We start from the raw sequence: 20,861 nt of genomic DNA on the forward strand, positions 1-20,861 counted from the left end.
TTGCATAATCCCACTGCCTGACTTTGTAAGTTTTGAGATGAGCAGGCTGCCCACTTCTGTGATTATCAGTGTTCAGCTACACCCACACTGTTCATCTGCCACTGCAAGGTCTATGGTTTTCTCTTATATACTGGTAACCCTAAAGTCCTCTCAGTTCTCTAGTTGAGAGAACTTGTACTTTTTTTATAATACTATCTTCTCTTTATTCCCCCTCACCTCTAAAACAAGTTTGGCATGCATTGGAAACTAAATATGAACTTAAATTGTTTTGAGAACTTTTTGCAACATTCCTTAAAGTAATTGGAAACACCCTGGATTTTCACAACACCGCAAAAGAATTGTAGCACTAAATTTAAAACTGACATAGACATAAAGCAAATGGAATTTTTAGCTCCTGCATTAAACATTCAATGACTCAGAGGTTGGTCTGGCAACTACTTCAGAGTATTGCTTTCCAGAGAAGTCTTTGTGTGATCTTTGACTCCTGTTGACTTGGTTTCTGTTTAATAAACCATTTGCTTTTCTGAAGCAGCAGTCCACATCCCATTCATTTAAAATGTGATGCAGTTTTACAGTGCCATTTGATGAATAGGAAGCAAGTAGATATTGAATATAGCTTTGGGGATGGAAATGAATATAGAGAAATATACTATAAATATAGTGAATAAATCAACCTGAAATATACTGATTGCAGATTATTAGAGACTGGAAGCAATCTCCCCTCTTATTTTTTATTAGTGTCAGGAATGTCAAAATGACTTTGTACTCCCCACATCACTGTTTCAGCCACAAAACTCAAAACTATTATATAATATTGTTCATGTGTCGAAATCTAATAGCTCCAACAACTTGCAAATGTTTTGTAGTAGTTATTCTACTTATGTCCCCTTTATCCTACCATTTAAATTATGACTTAGATCAGAATATAAAGGCCATCCTGTTCTTCCTTCTTTCTAAGCTATAGATGACAAAGTTAGATAATTAAATGTCTGATTCTGTTTCCCCACCTCCCCTTTTCAGATGGCAGTGGTTAGGATTTGGCAAGGAAATCTGGGAACTATAGTAATTATCAAGATTTATGTACACTGAATACGTAGTTTCCTAGGATGATCCACATTATAAAGATCATATTTAATGTTTGATGATAAGATGGCTTTTTATTGTTCAGGAGTATTTATATGTGTCCTACCAACTTGATTTTATGTTGATTATTCATCAAAGAAAATATCTTTTTAGGATCAAGTGAAATTGTGTAAAATATTTGGATTAATTTTCTTGTAACTTAAATGTGGTGGCAGTAAGGGAATTGGATCTTTGTGAAAAGTCAGATGTTAGAATTTATATAAAGTATGGCCAATTCTAGCTGATTATTATGCTTACTCAGGGGGGCAGGGAGAGGGAAAGAAAGTCTAATAGAAGACTTACTCCTTACTCCTCATCCCACACTCTTCGATCCATTGACACTGGGCATCTTGGTTGTTCCTCAAAAAAGATACTCTATCTCCCTGCGCCAGGCTTTTTCTCTGGTTGTCCCACATGCCTAGAATGTTTTCCCTCCTCATTTCTGCCTGCTAGCTTCCCTGATTTCCTTTAAGGCCCAACTGAAACTATCTTCTACAGGAAGTCTTTCCAATTCCTCTTAGTTCTAATACCTTGCCTCTTTTAGTTATTTCCTATTTATCCTGTATATCTTGTTTGTAGGTATTTCCTTGCTTGTTGTTTCCCTCATTAGATTAAGATTTCCCTGAGACAAGGACTGTCTTTTGCCTGTTTTTATATCCCCAGTACTTGGCACATAATAAACAGTTAATAAATGTTTACTGACTGCCTAACTGCCTTTTATATGGTAGTTAGATAATAAATACTTGTTGAGTAAGTGATTTTCTGTTTCAAGTAGGTTAAAGTGGCATTGGGAAACAAGGAGTATACCTCTTGGCTACATAGGTCCTATTGTATAAGGAAGTTGTGGTCCACATTAGAGACATCCAGATGGCAAGGGAGTGTTGTCTTTAGGAGAAAATCACGTTTTAATTAGTGTCAAGAGGCAGGAGGAAGTGGGAGAAATGTAAGAGGAATCAATTCAGAGTGGAACTGAGTTCATTACTCATGTGGGTGTGCCATAGGGTTATATGGAAAGGGTGAACTGACAGGACATTGGAAGTAAGGTTATGTAATTTAAGTAATATTTATAACATTTTTATATTATCTTAAGGTTTGAAAAGAACTTATGTTATCTTATTTGATCCTCATAACGGCTCTAAGAGATTAAGCCTAGGATCCTCGTGAAATGCTATTATTATCCCCATTTTATAGATTGAAAAACTGAGGCTGACGAAAGTTAAATGACTTGTTCAGGCTCACACAGCCTCAGAGATAGAATTTGAAGTCATATCTTTCTGACTCCAAATTAGGCATTATATTCATGCACTAGCTACCTCAGGGATTAGAATAGGAGAAAGGTAGATATGTAAAAGAAAATCTGCTTGGTCAGGGTTTCTGAATGACAGCTGTTAGGGCATTAGAAGAAAAGGTATTAAATTGGAGTGCTGTCCATTAGCCATAAGGCAGCCATAGTTCCACGTAGGAAGATGCTTTTAGATTTGATCCCAAGATTCTGAATGGAATGTCAGCTTGGGGAAACCTCTTAGTAATTCTTAGGCATGACTGCAGCTCAGCTAGGGGAGGTCTTTTCCAGTAAAAAGAGAAAATGTATTGCCCTGCCTCCTTCCTTTCTTGTCTTTGCTTTAATTGTGAACTAAAAAAAAAATTATCCTAATGCCTCCTAAATAAGTTTCAGATGCTGATACTGGTAGTACAGGTTTATCAATTCAAAAGAGAGCCTTAAGTTTTGAGGTGACATTAGATACAGCAACCAATATTACCAACCTCTGGAAAGCTCTGGAAACATGCAAGTTGATATCACAATCTCCGGGAAAGGTCTCTAGTTAAATCTAGTTTTCAAACAATAGCCTTCACAATAAATTTTTTAAAATTGTCATTCTTTTGTTGTAAAATTTTGTTTTTTTTCTCCCCAGAGATTAACATTGCAACAGATTGTCTTTAATATTTATTTATCGCAAATGTTAGAGTATTTTAACAACATTGTCAGTTTTTAACTTGCGTTGACAAGGAACCTAACCATTGTTGTTTCTACGGAAAATGTGTAATATAAATTCCGAACAAGTGACTTATAGGTTTTTGGAACACAATCCAAATCTTCCTATTGAAGGAGATTGAATCAATATTTTCATATTGCGAATTATTTGTTTTTGTAAAACAAAAAGAGTTTTTATTTCTCTGATCATAGTTATGGCCAATGCCTATGATGTACGTGGTTGTGTTGCCCCTGAAGATAGATCCTTTTAACATTTCATTCAGTGCCTTTTTCTACAATCACTGATAAATATGGTGTCTTTTACATAATGGTAGAATTGTCTTAGCAACTGCATTAAACAGATCTTGAACTTGATTCGTGTGAAGTTAAGACCTGAGTTTCATATATTCCAGCTTTCAGATCATCATTTCTTTATAAGCATTCAGCCATATGACTGAGTCTAAAGTTATTGCCCATTTAAGTTGAATTTATTGAATGCATTATAAGCCTCTTTATTTTAAAATTTTCTTGATACATTTTGAGAGTCAGCATAGTATAATGTATAGAGAGCAGGACTTGAAGCCTGGAAGACCTGAGTATAAATCTTGCGTCTGACGCATATTGTCCCCGGACAAGTCATTTAATCTTTGAGTGTTTTGGGCAACTATAGCTATGGCCATAACTAAGATCTGAGAAATAAAAATAAGATGTGAGAAAACCTTTTATTTAAATTTTACAAAAACAAATAATTCATAATATAAAATCAATAACTCAACTCCCCTTCAATAGTGAGATTAGATTGTGTTCTAAAAACTGTAAGTTTCATAGAATGTGCTCACCTGTACTGGTAATAATAAAATAATAGCTAACATTTATATAGTATTCACTATGTTCTATATACGGTGCTAAACACTTTATAATTATTATCTAATCTGATCTTCACAACAGTCCTGGGAAGTCAATGCTATTATTATCCCTATTTTACAGATAAGGAAACTGAGGCAAACAGGGGTAACTTGCCCCACGGTCACACAGTTAGTAAGTATATAAGTATATATATTTGAACTTGGGTCATCCTGACTCCAGGCTGGATTCTGTATCCACTGCATCAAAAGGACTTTCCTCTCTTTGGCATTCCCAAAACCAATTAAATCACAGTTCCACTGTCACTTTGGTTTTTAAATTTCATTTCTCACTTTGCTATTTCTTACATTGAGCCCTCGTAATAAAGAAAAACAGTGAAGCAAAACTGTCAAAATTACCCTATCAGACTCTTCACCTCTAGGAATTATCTCTCTCTCTTCTCTAGGACTAAATACACAACCATCTTTACAAAAAGATTTGTTCAAACAAATGGGGAAAATAAAATATTTAGTCACTGCCACATCATAAGATGAAATACCATCGGGGTTCTCAAGTTTTTTTGTCATGGCTTTCTGGTAAAACCTGTGGATACCTATATAATACTGTTTTTAAATGCATAAAATAAAATGATAGAATTACAAAGGAAACCAGTTACTACAAGCATTTTTAAAAGTTGCAGCTGACAAAACCCGAGGGAGAGTGACCAAAAAATAACCTAAGTAACTTTAATTTTCTTTTTGATACATAACTTTGTGGTGACTAGTGCCAAATTCTGTCTGAAATAAACATAATTAGCATGATATTTCATGGGTAAGATTATGTAGATTTCTCTTTTTCATATGCCATATTAAAGAAAATGGCATATTTTACAGAATTAAAATGAATTTGTTTATTGTATGAAACATGAGACAAATTTACATGTTCAAATAAATATTCATTAGGCAACTACTTTTCTGAATAAAATAACCTTTATTTGTTAAATTTTCTGTCCGAAGGATTCATGTTATGTTTTTCATGAATGATATATAACTTTTTACAACTTTTGAAGTCTAAAAGATATAAACTATTCAAACATTTTTCATGTCCCATTTGAGAAAAGGTATTTGAATTTTGTTTTTTGGTGTTTAACATGATTTTCCTTTTGATAAGACTTTGCTATTCATGGCAATTAAAGGCTCACCTTTTATTTAAAGAATACATTATAAACTTAAATTCCCTTTGATTTTTAAAAATCGTGCGCCTGTGAACTTCCTGATTTCCTTAAATTCACGTTGGTCTTCTTACTTCGTACTTCTGCCAGCATTGATCCTTATTTTTCTTGTCACCATTTTTTATCTATGGGAAATGTTGTTATTTTTTATTTCAGTCATAGTGTCCAAAATTCCTTTTCTTATCGGCAGATTACATATTCTAGAAGTCTTTTATGCCCTTGAAAGAATACATGAGATATTATTGTCTTCTAAGTTTTGTAGTTAGCTCTACTAAGTAAAGATGAATAAATTTTTTTTCATGTAGACTACTTATTCATAATTTATCAGAATACTGGAAATGATTCATATATAATAAGCTTATTGTGGTATTAAATATATTTCAGTTTTCACAGTTTCTAAGCTTTAGATTTTTGGTAGGTTGATCTCTATTTCATCATCACACAATTGCAGAGTGTGAAGGAATTGTAGAGGTCATCTAAGTCATCTGTACCTCTATAAGATCCTGTTTATAACATCACCAATAAATGCTTATATACAGTCTTTTCTTGAAGTCTGCCACTGAATGGCGACCACTGTCTTTCAATGCAATTCATTTCACTTTTGGATAGCCCTAACTGTTAAGTTTTTCCTTACGTTTGGCCTAAATTAGCCTGTTTGATGTCTACTACTCTAAAAAATTTCATAGCTGTGCCAAGGCAAATCTGGAGTAGATTGAGTGTCTCCATTGAATGAGGAGGGGGAAATTCATGGTCTTATAATGCAATTCAAATTTTATACAGTTTTCTTCCTTGAAAATTAAGAACTCAGATGAGTGCTGTCTTCTATAACATCAATGGACTATTGTACCTTGAAATTTGATTTTCTGTTTTCTTGTCCCCTGTGAATTTGATTTTCATTATTGAATTTAATGCTTTCCTTATAGTTAATCATTTGTAGTGTAGCAGAACTAAAGGTGAAATATTGCTCTCTTTTTTTGTATATGAAGTAGCTCTTTGTGCCAAGCCCTCCTTGAAAACCAAATGGAAAAACTTAAAGATCTTTAGCAGTTTTGGCAAATTAAAATTATGGGATAGGGTGAAAACTCAACTTTGTGTTTTAGCCACCCTTCATTAAAGCATTGGTCAATATAGCATGAAATAAGAATCAATTAAAATGAAATCCTTTGATTATGCTTTATTCTTTTGCTGTCCTCCACTAGGCTCATCATCTTATCCTTTTTTATTTTCATTTGTTTTTGTCATTCATTTGCTCTTCTGTGCTTAGCCCATTGCTTAGCACATAGTTGGTGCTTAAGAAATTTGTATTGATTGACTGACTGACTTTTCTTTCATTTTTGAAGAAATAGAATTAGAAATTGTATTTTTAACACAGTAAAATTGTATGTGTGCTGCCCCTCCACCCCCACTCTGTAGTCATCTGTATAATTGTAATATCTTCTTGAAATCATTCTTTTTCACTTTTACATGCTTCTCTAAATTTGTATGCTAATATTTTATCTTTTTTTTTTCTTTTCTGAAAGAGGACTAAAATCATCTCTTAAAACCTTGGTCGTCTTCTTCTTTCCCTCTTGAAGTTCTTTGTAGTGCTTTTCTTCTCCCTTCTCTTCTCTCTTCATAACATTAGCGAGAGGATATTACTTTCACGTCAACAAATGATTATTTAGAGACTACTATGTGCTAGGCATTTCACAGGATAATAGATGAGTAGGACAATCTCTACCCATATTTTGTTTGGGCTTTTGAGGAGCCTTCCCTTCACTATAGCTTTTTTTTTTCCTTGACGCATTCCTAAGCTTAAAAAAAAAAACAAACTTAAAAAGAAATTATTATCCAATCTCTTAAATTCCTTGTGTCATACAGTTGTAAAATGTTAGAAGAGGAAAGTACCTCCAAGGCCATCTAATTCAATTCCTACCATTGTAATTCTACATTAATATTGAATTAACTGCATAATATCTAATTGCAGGTAAGAGTCAAGAAGAATAATGTAGAAAATAGTGCTGTAAATAAGCTCTTCCTCCCAACTTTATAACACTTGAATGAAATACAGTTTGGAAGGAAGCATATTAGACTTTTGTTAGCAAGTTATTATTGAACACCTCTGTTTTCAGCCAAAGTACTTTTTAAAAAATAGTTTTGTGTTCATTATGGGTAATCAAGAACTTGAATAGAGCAAATTAATGGATAAAACCTTAGACCTAGTAAAGAAATTAATTGGGATATGGATGACAAAGAGACGCAACATAAAAGAGATGAACTGGGTGCAAGTTCTACATTAGACATATAAAGGCACATCACTTACTCTCTTGGCGCCACAGTAACTCTCTAAGACTATTTAATTATAGACAAACTACAAATCTGTCTTGATGGAGTGAGTGAGTTCCCACATTAGAGTTTGTTATGCCAATCACAGGTCCAAAAAAGGTGGTGTATACATATCTGAGAAGTGATGGATTTTTCAGTTTTGTCAATTATGAGGCAATGTTTGGTCTGCTTTTATTTTAAAAGAGAAAAATGTTGAAAAGGCAAATTTGAACTAGGAATTTTTATTAAAACCTTACCTGGCGAATATGTTCTATCTTTGAAATGATTGGAGGCAGTTGGTGTCACAGTGCATAATTCACTGAGCCTAGAGTTAGGAAAATCTGAGTTCAGATCTGGTCTCAGATTCTTACTGGTTTTATGACTCTGGGTAGGTCATTTAACCTCTGTTCGCTTCAGTTTCCTCAGCTGTAAACTGAGAACAATAATAGCTCTTATCTTGCTGGGTTGTTGTGAGAATCAAATAATATTTGTAAAAAGCATTTAGCAGTTACTGCTGGCACAAAGTAGGAACTGTATAAATACCTATTCTCTTCCCTCCCCTTCCCATTATGAGATTAAACATTTATGTAAGAAATGCTTCATATTTTTAGAAAGAGTGTTCATGATTGTGATCATATTGACAAGTCATTCTTAGGGAACTCGGAAGAAGACCAATTACTGAAGGACTTCTGGGGAGATTTGCATGATTAAAATGGTGACTTTTAATTTTTCCTCTTACAGGAGAGTAGCTCAAATGAATTAGTTAATGTCCAAAAGTACCTTTGGAGTGCTGAATATTATTAATAATAAAAGAAGCAAGGACATTGTTTGACTAAATATATTGATTAGATGAAAATATAACTCGTGAACCTGTATTACTAAATGAATTTTCTGTGGAGTCAGTGCTGATGATCTGAAGTAATATTATTCTAGAGACTTTAGGTTATAGTAAATAAAACTACAGTCTGCATTGTAACAATAATTATATTTGACATTTATATAGTACTTTGAGGTTTGCAAAGTGTTTTATATGCATCATACTTCATTTGAGCCTCACAAGAACCCTATGTAATAGATATTATCCCTATTTTTACAGTTGAGGAAACGGACGCTTAGAGAGTCAGTTCAGTCATTGCACTGGGGATACAAAGAAAGATAAAAGGCAGTCCCTTCCCTCAAGGAGCTCACAGTCTAATGCGAGAGATAAACAAATGGTGGCAAAGGATATATTACAGGATAAATTGGAAATAGTAGAGAGAAAGCACTAAATTTAAGCTGGAAAGGTTAAAAGGTTTCCTGTAGACAGTAGGATCTTTATTGGAACTTGAAGAAAGCCAGGGAAGTAGGAACGTAGAGATGATAGGGAGATTATTGGATTCAGGAGATGGAGTGTTTTATTTGAGGAACAATAAGGAGACTAGTATCACTGAATTGCAGGGTACAAGGAGAGAGAGACATGGCTTAGGTGTAAGAAGAATGGTGGTGGTGGGAGGGGGCTAGGTTAAAATGGGCTTTGAATGTCAACTAGAGGGATTTATATTTGATCCTGTTGTATGATTTGATCCCCTGGAGCTTATTGAATAGTGAGGGCTATGGGATATGGTCAGACATGCACTTCTGGAAAATCCTCCTAACAGCTGAGTGGAAGATAGATTACATGGGGAGATTGTCACAGCAAGATTTGCTGTAGTCCAGGCCTGCACCATGGTGGTGGTGGTATCAGAGGAAAGAAGGGGGCACATTCTAGAAACATTGCAACAGACTTTGGGAATAGATTGGTTATCGGAGGGGTGAGAGAGAGAGAGAGTGAAGAGTCGAGAATAACAACTGTGTTGTGAACCTGAGAGATTGGTAGTGTCCTTGACAGTAATAGGGAAGTTGGGGGGAGGGGCGTGTTTTTGGAGGAAAGATAATGAGTTCAGTTTTGGACATATTGAATTTAAGATGTTTACAGGCCATCCAGTTCAAGATGTCTAATATGCAGTTGGTGATGTGAGACTAGATGTCAGCAGACTTTAGGACTGGAGAAACAGACTTGAGAGATTAAATGATCTCTTCATTGTTATACAAGTAGTGTGTATTAGAAGCAAGATTTGAACCTATGTCTTTTAGACTTCAATTCCAGCATTGTCTCCACTGTGCCATGCTGCTTAAATTATAGATTTTCACTGGCTGCTTGTCTGGCAAAAAAATGGAAGGTCTATGTCAAAATACTGTGTTACTGCTTAACTTTTTGGTCTGTAGATCTCAGTTTAATAAATTTTACTAGGGGCAGCTAGGTGGTGCAGTGAATAGAGCACAGCCCTAAAGTCAGTAGGACCTGAGTTCAAATCCAGCCTCAGACCAAACACTTGTCACTTACTAGCTGTGTGACCCTAGGCAAGTCACTTAATCCCAATTGCCTAAAAAACGAACAAACAAAAAAAATAAATTTTACTCAATATAGAGTGTTTAAAAGGTAGGTATTTATTAAGTGGTTTATATGTCCCAGGCACTTTGCTATGATTTGGGGATACAAATGCAAGCAAAAAGAAGGACAGTCTGTACTCAACAATTTACATTCCAATGAGGAAAGACAACACATAAAAAGCTGAAAGGTAAGGAGGTTGGTGAGGGGTTTAGAGGAGGAGGAGAAGGTACCCATATGGGGGCATGATGGCAATTGAAGCACAGCCAAGAGGGGAATGAAGCATGGCTAGCTTGGGCCCATCCCTAAATTGGAAGCCCTTAGAAATATCTCATCAGTGGGAGATGAGGCTCAACAGGGTCCAGGGATTTTCGAGGGTAAGGAGGAATCCTGGTGGCAAAGGACGAGATTCAGAAGCACAGCTGGGAGGACACTGAATGAGAGACAGTGTGGTTTAGTGGATGTAGTTTCATCCTTTGGGTCAGGTATACCTGGATTCAACTCCTGTCTCTGACGTGTCCAAAGTCACGTAACCTTTCGGGGCCTCAGGCGACCAAGGTACCAGATTTCACTGGGTTTACTGATCTGCATCAGTGACCATTGATGAGTTATTTAAATTTATACTGTGTGCCTAGCACTTTGTCAAGCAGTGTGAGGAATTAATGAAGCTCAATATGATTTCTAACTCAAGCTCTTTGATGGAGCAGCTGTTGTTGTTATTGTTTGATCTTCAGACTGTACCACAATGCTTGGCACATAGTAAGAGCTTAATAAATGTTTTTTTTTTTGTTTTTTTTTTTTTATTCATTCACTCATTGTACCCCCAAGGCCTAGCATTCTGCTAGTAAGTGCTTAAAAATGCAAAATTACAGTTGTATGGTTATGAACAGCTTTGACTAAAGTGTATTATATATAGTATGATAGTGCTTTCAGGGTCTCTTTAGTGTTTAGATACTCTCAGTCCTGTCCTGTTTACTCTGTCCCTTCTCCCTCCTTCTCCTCCCAAGACCAAGCTGTTAATTCATTTGTTCTCCTTTTTTACTCTTCCTAGATGTAAGTTGAGTCACTTTATGTATTTCCACCCCCTTCTTAATCTTTTCTTATGTATCCCCTTGCTCCCGTCACAGTGCTTGGCATATGGTAGGAGTTTAATAAATGCTCAGTTGACTTACTGTACTACTTACAGTTTCCCTTCATGGTCTCTAATTGTAAAGTAAGGCAGAACTAATGGTTGCCTCATTGGGAAAACCACATAATCAATAATTGTTCATATAACTAAGTCAAGATATCTTTTATGTTTGAGAAGGGATAAAGTTCATGGGCTCTTATGTATTTTCTTTGGATTTTCAAGCTGAGATACTTTTTTCTTTTCCAGTTTTATATATTTTGGAAATTTGGCAGATAGAGAAGCATCTCTGCTTCACTGCTAGCATCATTGAAAGAGGCTATCAATCATATGCTATTCTAGCAGACTATAAACTTTTTGAGGTCAAGGACCACTTCATTTTTGTGTTCTATCTCTAGTACCTAACACACTGCCTGACAAATAGTAGGTGCCTATTAAATTGTCTAATCCAGTTTACTATACTAGATTCAGTTTTTCTCCATATCTTCCCAGTGTCAGGGGAAGTTATCTTATCTTTCATTTGGAATTACATCTGTTTGTTGTTTAGTCATTTAGTTGCGTCCAAATCTTGATGACCCCATTTGGGGTTTTCGTGGCAAAGATAGAGTGATTTGCCATTTCCTTCTCTATCTCATTTTACATATGAGGAACTGAGGCAAACAGGGTGAAGTGACTTGCCCGGGGTCCCGAAGCTAGTAAGTGTCTGAGGCCAGATTTGATCTCAGGAAGATGAATCTTTCTGACCTCAGGCACAGCAATCTATCCTCTGAGCTACCTAGCTGCCCCATTATACCAGTTAGTGACCTGTTATTTAAATCAGAAATCCAACAAGTTTACTTATAAAGAATAGTAGGATAGCTTTTGTTATCCCGTTTTTACAGAAAAGGACACTAATATGCAGAGACATTTAAGTAATCTGCCTAAGATCATACTTTACTCAATAGTAGAACCACCATTAGAATATTTTACTTTAGAATACTTATTTCTATTATCTTACTTTTTACACCATATCACTTTGCCTGTGACTACTGAAGAACAACCCATTTTTAAAAGTTTTATAAATTTGAATGTCTGTGTGTGAAACATCTATTAGTGGTGGGGAAGGGAAGTTGGTCCTCTCCAGCCCATTTGAGGTTATCACAAAAGGGGTAAAATAGCAGAGATGACAAGGTGTTAAGTTAAATGAATATTCATAAGAATTATAGGATTTAGATCTGGGAGATCTTAGAGATCATCTAGTTTAATCTCATTTAATAGATGGAAGAGCTGAAGTTTGATCTAGTTTAGCAACTTACTTGGGGTTACATAGGTAATTAGTAAAGTTGCAACTTGAATCCAGTTGTTCCTCTGATTCTATTAATTTATTTATTTTTAGTTTTCAATATTCACTTCCACAAGATTTTGAGTTCCAGATTTTCTTCCCATCTCTCTCCTCTGCCCACCCCAAGATGGCATGCATTCTGTATACCCCTTCCCCTAATCTGCCCTCCCTTCTATCCTCCCTCCCCCCTTTTTCTTATCCCCTTCCCCTTCTGTTTTCCTGTAGGGCAGGATAGATTTCTATACCCCATTGCGTGTATATCTTATTTCACAGTTGCATGTGAAAACAATTTTTAACATTTGTTTTTAAAATTTTGGGTTCCAAATTTTCTCCCTTCCTCCCTCCCCACCCACTCTCATTAAGAAGGCAAGCAACTCGATGCAGGTTATACATGTATAGTCATGCAAAACACTTCCATAGTAGTCATGTTGTGAAAAACTGACTGTATTTCCCTTCATCCTATCCCACCCTCTGTTTATTCTGTTCTCTCTTTTGACCCTGTCCCTCCTCAGAAATGTTTGCTTCTGATTACTCCTCCCCTTGCCCTCCCCTCTGTCATCCCCCTGCTCTCTTATCCTCTTCCTCCCTATTTTCCTGGAGGGTAAGATAGATTTCCATACCCAATTGAGTGTGTATGTTATTCACTCCTTAAGCCAAATTCGATGAGAATAAGATTTACTCATTCCCTTTTACCTTCCCCTCCACTGTAAAAGTCTTTTCTTGTCTGTTTTTGTTTTGTTTTGTTTTGTTTTTTCTTTTTGGTGAGGCAGTTGGGGGTTAAGTGACTTGCCCAAGGTCACACGGCTAGTGAGTGTAATGTGTCTGAGGCTAGATTTGAATTCAGGTCCTCCTGACTCCAAAGCTGGTGCTCTATCCACTGCACTACTTAGCTGCCCCCTTATCTGTTTTATGTGAGCTAATTTATCCTATTCTACTTCTCTCTTTCTTCTTCTCCCAGTATAATCCTCTTTCACCCCTAAATTTTATTCCCTAGATATCAGCCCTTCATCATCAACTCACCCTGTGCCCTCTATCTGTCTATCCATATATACATATAATTTTTTCCCTCCAACTATCCTAATACTGACAAAGGTCTCATGAGTTACAAATATCATCTTTCCATGCTGGAATGTAAACAATTCAACTGTAAGTCCCTTATGATTTCTCTTTCCTGTTTACCTCTTCATGCTTCTCTTGAGCCTTGTATTTGAAAGTCGAATTTTCTATTCAGCTCCGGTCTTTTTACCAAGAATGCTTGAAAGTCATCTATTTCACTGAATGTCTATTTTTCCCCCTGAAGGATTATACTCAGTTTTGCTGGGTAGGTGATTCTTGGTTGTAATTCTATCTTCTTTGCCCTCTGGAATATCATATTCCAAGCCCTCCAGTCCCTTAATGTAGAAGCTGCTAAACATTGTGTTAAAATCCTTATTGTGTTTCCACAATACTTGAATTGTTTCTATCAGACTACTTGCAATATTTTCTTCTTGACCTGGGAACTCTGGAATTTGGCTACAATATTCCTAGGATTTTTCCTTTGGGGATCGCTTTCAGGAGGTGATCAGTGGATTCTTCCATTTCTATTTTACCCTCTAGTTCTAGAATATCAGGGCAGTTTTCCTTGATAATTTCTTGAAAGATGATGTGTAGGCTCTTCTTTGATCATGGCTTTCAGATAGTCTAATAATTTTTAAATTATCTCTCCTAGATCTATTTTCCAGGTCAGTTGTTTTTCTAATGAGATATATTTCACGCTGTATTCTATTTTCTCATTCTTTTGGTTTTGTTTTACATTGTCTTGATTTCTCATAAAGTCACTAGCTTCCAATTGCTCTATTCTAATTTTTAAGGAAGTATTTTCTTCAGTGAGCTGTTGGACTTCCTTTTCCATTTGGCCAATTCTACTTTTCAAGGCATTTTTCTCACTGGCTTTTTGGACTTTTTTTGCCATTTGGGTTAGGCTATGTTTCAAGGTGTTATTTTCTTCAGTATTTTTTTGGGTCTCCTTTAGCAAACTGTTGACTCATTTTTCATGATTTTCTTACATCACTCTTATTTCTCTTCCTAATTTTTCCTCTACTTCTATTACTTTATTTTCAAAATCTTTTTTGAGCTCTTCCATGGCCTGGGACCAATTCATATTTTTCTTGGAGGTTTTTTTGGATGTAGTAGCTTTGGCTTCATTGTCTTCTTCCAGTTATCTATTTTGATCTTCTTTGTTACCAAAGAAAGATCCTATGATCTGACTCTTTTTGTGCTATTTGCTCATGTTCCCAGCCAATTACTTGAGTTATAAACTCTTTGTTAAGGTAGGGGTCTGTTTCCAGTATGGAGAATGTACTGTCCCAAGCTTCTGGGGTTTTGTGCAGTTGTTTTCAGAGATACATCTAGGGACCTGTAAATTTCCAGTTCTTCCAAGGTGGTATGATCAAGGACAAGGTGTTTACTCCTTTTCTGGTCTATGAGTGACTGAGTACTCTTCTGCCTTGGAACTGTGAGGAGGATTCCCTCTCTACTGCCACTACAAGCTCTACTCCGCCAGCGTTCCTCCTCACTTCAGGACTGCCACCCAGAACTGTGACCTAGATCCAAGCACAGACAAAGCAAGAGATTCCTGCCTCAGCACCAGCAAAGAGATCCCTGCAATCCCCCTCTGATCAGCCACTGGATTACCCCTCTGTCTGTGGGCTAAGAGCTCTGGATTCAGCTGCTGCCCTGGAGCTGCACTGGGACTGAGCTTCTTTCTCACCATGGTCGATAGACCTTTCCTACTGATTTTCTAGTTGTCTTTGGCCTTTGTGGGTTGAAAAGTCTGGAAACCGCCACAGTTCCCCATGATTCAATCCCTTTAGGCCTGCTTCAGGTTTGCTGAGGCCTGGTCTTTGCCTGCGCCCTATGCTGAACTGCGCTCTTCTTCCAGCCTGGTGCAATAGACCTTTCCAAGCAATCATCCGGGTTGTCTTGGGCTGGAAATTTGTTTCACTCTGTCTTTTTGTGGGTTCTGCTGCTCTAGAATTTCTTTAGAGCCATTTTTTTACAGGTATTTGGAAGGATTTGGGGGAGAGCTTAAGCAAAGTGATTGCTTTTACTCCATCATCTTGGCTCCACTCTTTTCCTCTGATTCTAAACCAATGCTCTTTATACTGTCATCTTGCCTTTAGCCCAGAATTTATTTTAAAAAATAAATTCAAATTATTGTGGAATTTTGATGGATCTGGTCATCCAATAAAACAAGAAATGTTTCCTTACATAATTAAATGTTTGCATGTGTGTCTCTATATGAATCTCTCTCTCAATACACACAAATCTTATGTGAGCATATTTGAAGTGCTTTTAATTTTTTATCTTATACATTTATTAGACATTAATGTTGTTTCTGCAAATAAAAACTCAAACTTTGGCTTAGTTATTAGTAGCAGATCATAAAATTGGCAGTTGCAGTTTTATAGTAGAGTTCACAAGCAAGAAGTTGCTTAGATATATAAAATAACATTATTTTGAACTGTAAATGGGACAATTTGTAAGGCTGAATTTTTTGAATATTTCTTTTGGTGTTGATCTTTTTTTTTTATGTCAGGCCACCTTTGCAAAATTCTGGGTAAATGTTGGCTAGTCGTTGGAAAACTAAGCGAATTATAAGAAACTTTTATGTAATAACCTTCTTTGCAAAAGTGACTTGTTACTCATCAGAATATTTTAATTCTGGTTTTGTTTTGAAAGAGATTATAGTCTTTTTGAGGAAATAGAAGGCTAATGAGTGTTGTTTCTGTATTCTTTATACAGTCTCCTTTTTGAAGATAGAATGATAGAGTCGAGATGCTTTATTTTGTGTTTTTTTTCCCCCTTATATTGTAGGTAGACAGGTACTAGGGTTTAAGAAACAAGATTTTAGTCTGTCTCCCATCCAAAATAAAATAGGTTAATAGGTTATTAACAGTTATATATTTTTTCCTCTGTAGGAAAAAAGGCTGAAAGAAAAGGAATCCAGAAGAGAAGCAAGAAAGAAACAAGCAAAGGTAAGGGTTTTTATTTTGACCAGAACATTGAGGTTAAGGTTGAAGTGGAGCTTATCTGTAACTATTCTTTCCAGGAAAGTAATTTTATTTTAAGCCTTTTACTTTTCATTTAGTCAACATGGGATTAGAGTTGTATTTAAGCCTCTTTATTCTTCTTTATGTTTACCTGTCATTTCTTTTTTTGTTTTCCTTTCTGTTTCTGATGTGACTATTGGTTACATAGGTTAGGGGAATGTGAGTGTATTGTTTGCTTATTTGTTTGTGGTTATGTATTTTTCCCCTTCCTCTTTTGTGTGTGTGTGTGTGTGTGTGTGTGTGTGTGTGTGTGTGTGTATGCCAGTGCGTGTATGTGTTTTCCCAGTGCCGCCCTGGAAATACCAGTCTGCTGTGTTTGTTGCTTCCAAAAGGTTTTAAACTCCAATGGCTTAAGGCCAGATGGGCGGGCTTATGAGTACCCTACATGCCAACAGTTAGCTCTGAAAAGGTTAAGTTGTATTGGATCCCATTCTAAAAGTCAGGGTAAAATTCTGCATCTCACATTCTTAATACGAATACCCATCCACATGAACTCTCAGTTGTGCATGTATAATTGTAAATACACTCTATGTGTGGTTATAATTTTTCTCTGGCATGTTTAGTACTGCAGTGGGTTCAGGCAAAGGACATTCAGGTGAAATGATTTCCTAAAATGGGGGCTGAATAACGTATGTCATTTCTCATACAATATCTCATTATGTTTTGCCTGAATAGCCATGGTTTTTTCTTGACAGTTATCAAAGATCTGACTCCCTTGAGTAAGCCTATAATATTCTTTGTCAGATTTTCTGTGTTGGCCATGGCACTTAGAGAACAAAGTCTAAGATGATAACTCATGCTATAGTTCTGAAGTAGGAAGCAATTACTTTACAGTATAAGATGAAAAGACTGCTTATGCTCAGCATTAAATATCACTCCATCTTCAAAGGTGTCTCATAAAGAGAACTGTGGCATATGCAACTTGACTGCTGAATCATGTGCTAGATTTTGCATATACTTTAAAAATAGACATGTACCATCATGGCATAAAAATTACATCCCAAGGGCTATAGTTCAAGAAATTTAAATTTAGTAAGCAAGTCTAAGTTTAATGAAAGAGTTTAATATTTATGAACATTGCATATTCAGTGTAAAAAGTAAATCTTTTATTTTGCAAAGAAGCTCTTATTTCTGCATATTAAAATAGGTCCAGTGAAAGCCATAGTGTAGAGACAAAAGAAAATCCATTCATCTCCTTTTTTGTTTGGGTCCTTATGCTCATATATTTTTGTCTATTTCTGTAGATGTGATTTCTTTGTCAAGATTGTAGTAAAGATTTCACAGTAGTTAAGCCTCAGCAAAGCTGCTCTTGTTCTTGAACTTTTTCTTGATGCCTTTTCTTTTCTTCTCCCCAGGGTTTTTAGGGGCATTGAATGTAGTGCTAGGTAAGCTGAAAAACTCTAATGCCCATCAGGCTTATCTCATTGTGTTTGTGACAACCCATAAGAGCAAGATGTCTCTCTTCTGCTCACTCTTCAAACCAGATGCTTCTTGCTTTTTGTTTCTCTTTCTCATTTAATTTTTGACATCTTGCATGTGGAGGATGGAAGGGAAGGAAGACTGTTGTGAAGAGCAGTTCCTGTTTTTTTTGCAGTAGACACAAAGGCTTGTATAGGGAAGAAATGGAACGTTCTACATGTGACATGGCTTTGCTGTTCACACAGTTGCTGTGTTTTCTTATTCTCTGACTTGTTCAGACTCATCTGTTGTGCAGCTTTTGTCTTTTTTTTCTTTTGTTCTAAGGCAGTTTTTTTTTTGAAGGAATTATCTTACCAGAGGGAAGAATGGATACTTTTCAGTCATAATTCAAACATTCCTCAGAATACCAGGGAAAGGCAGGAATGACAGATTAAGACTGATAGATGGTGCTTAAGTGTCCACACCTTTTCACCCGGTCTCTCCAGATGGAAGTGATAGCAGATAAAGGCCTTTGTACAGTGTCTTTGGTATCCTGCTGCTGTAGAGCAAACTTGGAGAATTTTACTGGAGATACCACTTGTAAGTTGTATTGCAAAAGTGTAGGTTCTCATGCAGCCTCAAGGTAAAAACAGTCTTCTTTCTTTTAAGTGGCAGCATTATAGCATTTTGTATTGTCTATATGTGTGCAAAGACACACACACACACACACACACACAATTTCAAACACACACGCACATTGACCCTTCATTTAAATGTGATGGGCTATTGAATACCTTGAGGATGTTGGTGTCTTGAGTTCTTAGGTCAAATCCAGTTTGCTCTGTCCCTTCAACCTTTAAAGGATATTCCCAAATGTCATACAACAGAGGCTTGATAAGGTATTGAGGTATTATTTTTCAAGATACTGAAAAGAGGGGAAAATATTAAAAATTCAAAAAAAATATCATAGGTGTTACTCTCCATGAAAGTTGATAGTGAAAACCATCGGTAAGTACTGATCCATATGCCTAGTTTCTCATCTATACAAAATATCAGGGTTATTCACATACATATTGAGGTTATTCTGAATGAAAGTAAGAGAATGGAACAAGCAGGCTTTCACTAACAACATTCTAGAGCAAACAACATCTTTATGGTCATGCACTTTGCTGAAAGAATTCCAGAAAAATCAAAATTGTGGCTTAGCCTAAGGATAATGGAGAGACATATGGTGGACATAAATAAAATATAGAATATTACTTGTCACAATTTTTGTACAAGAAGTGGTGTAAAAGATGTCATCCGGTTTATATATGGCTGAAAAAGGTGGACTAGTCCTGTAGTAAAGGGGGAAGATAGCTAGCCCTTGTACTCCATTATTCGTTATGCTGTGTCAAAAGATCTATAGAAAGACTGTAAATCATGGATCCACATCCTTGATTTACTCTCTCCTTCCTTCCTTCCTCCCTCCCTCCCTTCCTCTCTCTCTCTCCCTTTCGCCCTCCCTTCCTACATTCCCCTCTCCTTTCCTCTATTTCTCCCTCCCTTTCTTCCTATCTTGCTCCCATCTTCCCTCTCATCCTTCTTCCTTCTTCCTTCCCCCGTTCCTTCTTCCCATCCTTCTTCTCTCTCTTTCTCCTTTCCTCTCTTTCTTCCATTGAACTAAGTTCTAAGAAAACAGTGTTGCTGAATTTGGGGGGAGTTTGTACTGCACAGTTACTTCAGACAAGTACATATATACTATAAGTGTAAGAAAGAGAGAACTGCATCCTCAGAGTTCTTAGGTAGATTATGAGAAATTTTGTACATGTTTCTTAACACAACCAGAAAAGACTTTTATAAAGCATGTATAGGGAAGTTCCAGACAGATGAAACTCTGAGGCACCATGGTTGACATAAGAGTAGTTTATGAGGTAGCAGTGTATAATGGAAGGAGTACTGCAGTTGGAGTCAGGAGATCTGACTTTGAATCTTACCTCAGATTAGCCACTAGATAATAAATCATTTATAGTATGTGAGGAAAGTGATTTGCCATGTAAATTTTGTTATTATAAATAAAAGCAAATGTTTTGGGAAAATAAACTCAATAAAGAAAGATTAATGAAAATGTCATTGTTTAGTTCCAAGAGGACTGTTAATGGATGCTTAATATGACTTAAGGTTTACAGATATAGATTGGTAACTTTTTCTTCCCTTTTGGCCACTGAAGATATAATAAGAAGAAATAGTTGGAAATTAGTTGTAAATAGTATGGATGTAGTTTATTAATCAACATAACGGCTGATTATTGACTGTAGTCTGTTAAGAGATATTTTAGAATCTATTGCCAAACACCAAATCTCTCTATTACATAATGACTGCCCTTCAGGTACTTGAAAATGGCTCCATCTCTCTAATTCTTCACTTTTCCAGTTCTTTTGACCAGTCTTAACTATGATATGTTCACAAGGCATTTTATCATCCTCAGGTGCCCTCCTTTTGATATTCTTCAGCTTATCGATGTCTTAGGCAGCTAGGTGCTACAGTAGATGGAGCTGTGGACCTAAAGTCAGGAAGACTTGAATTCAGGCCTGGCCTCAGACATGTGCCAGCTGTGTGACCCTGGGCAAGTCTTTTAACTGCTGTTTGTCTCAGTTTCCTCATTTACACAATAGGGATAATAATAATACCTACATCCCAGAGTTTTGTGAAGATAAGGATAAGATGCAATAGTATTTACAAAATACTTTGGTGCTATAGAAATGTTAGCTTTCCTCTTCCTCTTTCTTTTCCTCCTCCTCATCACCATTGATATCTTCAGTGAAGTTCCCAGAACTGAAGACAATACTCCATATATATAGTCTGACCAGATTGGAGTACAGTGGACAATCATCGTTAGCCCTAAACGTTACAACTCTCTTAATGTAAGCTAATACTATATTAGCTTTTCTGGCTCCCATATCTCAGTGGGAATTCATTCTGACCTCATTAAACCCCCCATCTTTTTCATGTGAGACTGGCTCTCATATTGTATTTGTAAAGGTGATTTTTTAAACCTGTGTAAGGA

General features: G+C 36.2%; 1 protein-coding gene across 1 annotated transcript in view; it reads left to right on the forward strand.

Moving 5' to 3' along the window:
• Nucleotides 1-20,861, forward strand: part of DDX10 (DEAD-box helicase 10) — a 308,073-nt gene that overhangs the window by 190,030 nt on the left and 97,182 nt on the right. Inside the window, exon 16 of the mRNA XM_027849599.1 lies at nt 16,286-16,342. Coding sequence (XP_027705400.1) covers nt 16,286-16,342 — 57 coding nt within the window. The remainder of the gene's footprint in view (nt 1-16,285; nt 16,343-20,861) is intronic.

The sequence above is a fragment of the Vombatus ursinus genome, unplaced genomic scaffold (genome assembly GCF_900497805.2).
Source record: "Vombatus ursinus unplaced genomic scaffold, bare-nosed wombat genome assembly UNPS02007612.1, whole genome shotgun sequence".
Taxonomy (NCBI): Eukaryota; Metazoa; Chordata; class Mammalia; order Diprotodontia; family Vombatidae; genus Vombatus; species Vombatus ursinus.